Here is a 6,000-nt window from a genome sequence, read left to right as displayed (position 1 = left end):
ATGGCTAAAGAACATATTATTTCACTGTATTATGCTACTGTCTTCACAAATAAGTGTCTAGAGTCATGAAATGATTATATCTAGTTATCAACTATATTTTTATCCTGTTGTTTTATGTTCAAGACTTTTTAATGCAGGCTACACTAATCCATAACGGTCAGTAGACTAGGCTAAAAAAAAAAAAGCCTGCACTGACAACGGAAATTAGAAGGTAGTAGTCTAAATATTTGGGTGGTGTTATATTATAATACATTGTCATTAATCAATATATTAAGATAACCTATGTTATTTAAATTACTAAAATAGCCTATAGACAATAATGAGCAATAATAATTCACCACATTGCATAGGATGATGCGATGACAAATTCAAGCGCACAGCTTCAACTAATTAATTATTAATTTGTTTAGTTATATCATTTATAATTTGAATTATACAAGAAGAACACCAATAAACTTCGGGTAATTAAAAAAAAAACGGTTTTATTCAATTGCCTACATCAGATCGGATTTTTGTTCTTCAGGAAACAGGCAGACTAGAATAAATAGCAACACAGAAGCAAACAATAAGCGATAGAAATGGCAAAACAAAAATGAAATAATTAGGCTAATCCAAATTTTGAACAATTTTGAGTAACATTAGGACAAAACGTCTAAATATGATATATTGATCGCCGTCAGATGCTGAGCCGACAGGACGCTTTACTTATCTCCCCACCATCAGACTCTCCATCGCTCATGGCATTTAGTGCTTCTTATACCTCTTCAGCATTCATAAATCGCCTTCTTTTACTCATTTTGTAAAAGATTGAGGGGGATTGTAAATCACACAATTTTAGTAAAAGTCAGTGACTGGGAGACTTGAATGTTTTATTAAAAATCTTTTCTGTACGTTTTAAAAACAGCCACTGGTAAAATTTACCTCGTGGCGGTTCTAGTGTTAAAACAATTATTGTCTGAATAATAAAGTTTTGTAGCAGGGTTAATCCTAACTGTTGATACACACTACAAAAATGTTTTTAAATGTGTTTTTAAAAAAGTCTCTTCTGCTCACCAAGGCTGCATTTATGTGATCAAAAATACAGTAAAAACAGTGGAATATAATTTTAAATAACTGTTTTCTATGCGAATATCTGAAAACATCTTAAACTGTAATTTATTCCTGTGATCAAAGCTGAATTTTCAGCATCATTACTCCAGTCTTCAGTGTCACATGATCCTTCAGAAATCATTCTAATATGCTGATTTGCTGCTCAAGAAACATTTCTGATTATTATCAATGGTAAAAACAGTTATTGGCATTTAATATTTTTGTGGAAATCATGATACACTACCATTCAAAAGTTTGAGGAAAGCTAATTAAAATAATAATAATAATAATAATAATAATAATAAATACATATATTCAGCAAGGACACATTAAATTAATCAAAAGTGACCATAAAGTCATTTATAATGTTACAAAAGATTTCTATTTCAAATAAATGTTGTTCTCTTGTTCATTTTCAAATATATTACAATAGTAAACATTTTAAATAGTAAAAATTGTTCACAGTAGTACTGTATTTTACTGTATTTTAGAGGCTTCTTTCAAAAACATTAAAAGTCTTAATGATTCCAATGTGTATGTGTATAGTGTATGTACTTAAAATTATACATCTTATAACTTACAACTGAAATATCTGTTACTAGACATAAATTTTGCTAGCGTACCTATATACTGCCACAGTATAAGAGGTTTGTGTACACTTACAGAACAGGAAGCCAGAAAATCCCTGCTAAACACACTTCCTGGAAGCGAACTGTCTTCCTTTAAGCATTTCCTGAAGGTGTGCGCTGTGTATCTGATGCTGCCTTTAAGGTATGTTGAATGATACTTTTTATGTGATGCACATACATGAATGCCACTACAATGCTACAGTTGCCAGGAGGATTTTCTTGGTTTCTTTCAAACTGAAAATAATTGGTGCTGGTTATTTTAAGTTCTAATTGTGAATACTGTCAATACAAGTCACAATTATTATTATAGCGCTTTATACAATACAGATTGTTTCAAAGCAGCTTCACTTCAGTGTAAGTGCAGTCAAATCGATAATATTGCCTTTCAAGCCAATTTTATTTGTGTAACGCTTTTCATAATACACATTTTATCAAAGTGGCTTTAGATAAATTCATACTGTGTTAGTGTGTTTATATCTAAGCATATTTCAAACACAGACCGTCCACAGAGAAAACCCTACTGTCTGTCACTGAAATGCTCCAGTGGTTTTGGGAGGATCCTCTTCCTGGCGAGGAAGGGTGTCTGAGTCACTGGGATGCCTCAAGGTTCAGTGTTAGGTCCTCTCCTCTTTTCTACACAATCTCACTGGGCACAGTCATAAAGGTAAAACTGCCCCCTGAAGAAACACCATTATCAGCTCAACCTTGCAAAGACAAGTTCCTTGTGATCTCAGCCAACCCGTTAGTCGAACACAACATGAAATGAAATGCCACATCTATTTATCTAATGGTCTCTGTGGTGTTACTTATTTGAAAAAGTAACAGGTATTTTCTTGAAAAATGAAAAAGGAATGCATTACTTTACTAGTTAGTTTGGTTCAGAGCAGAACAACAGATTGAAGCGAACAGTATCACCCTAAAATACCATGACTAGAAACTTCATGAAACAGAGAGAGAGAGAGAGAGTAAATGTAGAGGCTGCCAGAAGCCAAAGAAGCAAAGGCTAATGAGACTCTTTCACAGGCTGAATTAATGTCTGTTCCTGCAGAGCATTAACAACTGCTTTGCATGCTAAAAATGAGTCTGCAGGTCAAACTGTATTGTATTCTCATATGAAAGTATTGTTTTCATTAAAGACTCACCTAAATATAAACTGATGATTGGGACATTCTCTGTTATTAGTGATCTGGAGTGCTGTGCTGGATAAACTGAAAAGCACATACAAATGCTCCATCAAGACATAAGATAAAATATACACTCTTAAAAATAAAGGTGCTTCACGATGCTACAGAAGAACCTTTTTGTCTAAATGGTTCCATAAAGAATCTTTAACATCTGAAGAACCTTTCTGTTTCATAAAAGGTCCTTTGTGGCAAAAGAAGGTTCTTCAGATGATAAAAAGGTAAGAAAGAGATGGTTCTTTAAAGAACCTTTGACTGAATGGTTCTTCTATGGCATCGCTGTGAAGAACCTTTTAAGCACCTTTATTTTTAAGAGTGTAACAGTTTTCAGAGCATATCCGAATGACTTTACTCTAAACTTCTATTCCCCTTTTTGAGAATCTGTGTAAAGCAGGGGTGTCCAAATCTGCTCCTGGACGGTCATTATTGTCCTGCAGAGTTTAGCTTCAGCCCAAATTAAACACCTGAGCCAGCTAATCAAGGAAACTTCCAGGCAGGTGTGTTGAGGCAAGTTGGAGCTCCAGGACCGAGACTGGACACCCCTGGTTTAAAATCATCAACAACACAGTTCATAAATACATCTTTGCACTGTTTTGAATGGAATTCTGCCATTCTGGCTTTCAGCTGGCACAGGGCAAGAGCTAGTTTTCTTTCTTATTTTCTTTTGTAATGATGTCTTTTTCAATGTAGACATCGTTATGTTTCATTTAATTAATGCTGAGATCTCTTATGAAACTGAAATAAAAGAGCCAGATGAAAATCTCAGCATCACTGCTTTCTCTCTAATCATCTCATTAAGTCATAAACCCAAAATGTCTTCATCACAGTGGAATCCCATTAGCTGACCTTGTGGTTTTGTACAGAAATGTCCAAGAGATATGGCTCGGCTCTTGGACTATCTCATATTTCTGAATGACTGTCTATGTGGCAGCTCAAGGGAAGGGAAAGTCTGAATAATCGTCCCCTGAACCTTCATATAGCGTCATGACAAGAATTTCTGGCATTTTTTGTACATTTATGGGCAGTCTAACACAGTCAAACACTGAAAAATATATTGAGGTAAAGCTTTCGACAACTGATTTCAAAAAGCACAACACTACTGAAAAAGCCAATATGAAGTTCCATAGCCGAGTCGATCTGCTCACAATGCATGAACTTTCTGGTTATGAAGGCAAGTTAATGTATTCATCTGGAAATCATTAAAGTTAGTTATGCTGGTTTTGTTTCAGTATGGCATTCATTTGTTTCACCAGGTTGATCCATGGTAAATTTGATTTAGAAAGTAACGAATATAAAGTAAAGAATAAAGAATATAAATCTGATAGTTTTTATTTGGTAATTTATAATTTTTTTTTTACATATAAGCAGACATTATTTGTTTTCTAACCATATTAAAACATATGCCATTTAGGTTAAACGCATAGTTCACCTAAAAATTCTGTCATTTTTATGGTCCTCGTGTTATTTAAAACCTGTGCATATTTCTTTCTTCTTTCTTCATTCTGAAGAATATTTTGCACAACATTAAACCCCACTGACTTCCATTGTATGGACAAAAACACTAAGACGCATCAATAAACTAAAGCTAAATTGCAGTTTCCCATGGTGTAAACCCAACAGATCTCATACTGAATGTGATTTTGGATCAGGGTTGGGAGACGCTGCACTACTATGTCAGCAAAAGCTGCAAATCAATTGATTTCAGATCTCAGAGGAAGAGAATGAAGCACGAGAACAATACCAGATCTGAACTCACCGCACTGAAGAGCCACTTCTCTGATGACAAGAGGAGCGAAAACGACTCCTTCCTCTGCAGCATCGGCCTGGAGGGACAAAACAAGATCAAGACATCAGAAACAGCATCAGATGGATGGAGTGATCAGATTACGCTCAGGCTATCATCACAGGGGAGGTCAGATTGTTTGAGTATGAAATCCAGCCATTTCTATAGAGCACTGCAGGGATGGGACAAGTTAGCATTTTAGTACATCTTTTATTCCATCATCCCGAAGTCAATGGACTTTTTGAATGGGTTTTTGGTTAAACTGCCAGGAATAAGGTCTGTGGTGAACACAAACTAAATGACGGTTGCTGAAAAGTGTCTAAACAGGAAGTCATGTTGTGTTGAAGTTGGATCAACAGCAAACTGCTTGATTTAAAAGTAACTTCTGAGTGATTAATGTATACTTTTGTATACTTTTCTGTGAACTTTTGTGGAAATTTTGCCAACCTTAAGGCAGGTAAAATACATGACAGATGAGCTGATGAACGATGGAAGACACATCAGACACCTGATACCATCCAGAAACTGAGAGATGACATTTTCCTTTCACTGCAGTTTTGTAGACAGATAGACAGTCTGACCTTTTTCTGACCCAGAACCTCAGTAATGACAGACATTGTGCTTTTTGTGCCGCTGGCTTCTGTGACGAGGTGCTGAGAAACAGCTTTTTAGCTCAGGCTTCTCCAAATATCTGAACTTGCAGCATTCATCTGTGTTCCTTACAACTGACAGAATGCCTAACTTTATTAAGAAAATGAATTTAACACTAATGACCGACTGATATATCAGCCAGGCCAATTTATCGTCCAGTTATCCCGACTGGATTTAGGCTTCAAAATTCATAAAAGTTGTGTTCATTTGTGAAGGTTTTCATTATGAACAAAACATGCAAGGATCAAACTTTTGTTTTCTGCAGCAATTCAAAAGCCAATGGAAAATTCTATTGGTTTCATAGCGGGAAACCGGGAAAATCAAACTACAAGTAAATGAATAAATAAATATCAACCACTATTTAACATGTGGGTTTGGTTAGCTGGTCTCCTGCTGCAAAACTAATCTGCAAATGTTATTATTATTTTGCAGAAAGGTCTAACAAGGAGCCGTTCTTCTGCTTTGACAAAAGCTTTGGCTCCCAAATCGTCCCTCTGGCCTTTACCTTCTCACTTTATCAGCATTTAAAGACGCCTCCCACTGATCCTTGAGTTCATTTACTCAAGCTACTGGTGTGACAGCACGATAACTTCATCCAGACTCTGAAGCTGTCCTGAGTCTCACACACAGAATGATCTTCAGTGCATTACAGTGCAGTTCTTATGAG

At 35.6% G+C, this 6,000-nt stretch overlaps 2 protein-coding genes across 2 annotated transcripts in view; both read right to left on the bottom strand.

The window, feature by feature from the left end:
• The window catches only part of LOC107662933 (LIM and cysteine-rich domains protein 1-like), a 360,255-nt gene that overhangs the window by 246,157 nt on the left and 108,098 nt on the right, over positions 1-6,000 (bottom strand). The window lies entirely within an intron of this gene.
• LOC107662928 (rho guanine nucleotide exchange factor 3-like) overlaps positions 1-6,000 on the bottom strand; it is a 47,542-nt gene that overhangs the window by 30,367 nt on the left and 11,175 nt on the right. The window contains exon 2 of the mRNA XM_016453068.1: positions 4,656-4,722. Within this exon, the coding sequence (XP_016308554.1) occupies positions 4,656-4,722 (67 nt within the window). The remainder of the gene's footprint in view (positions 1-4,655; positions 4,723-6,000) is intronic.

The sequence above is a fragment of the Sinocyclocheilus anshuiensis genome, unplaced genomic scaffold (assembly GCF_001515605.1).
Source record: "Sinocyclocheilus anshuiensis isolate Anshui unplaced genomic scaffold, SAMN03320099.WGS_v1.1 scaffold1571, whole genome shotgun sequence".
Taxonomy (NCBI): domain Eukaryota; kingdom Metazoa; phylum Chordata; class Actinopteri; order Cypriniformes; family Cyprinidae; genus Sinocyclocheilus; species Sinocyclocheilus anshuiensis.
Note: the sequence above shows the minus strand (reverse complement) of the source record. Positions and strands in the feature narration are given on the sequence as shown.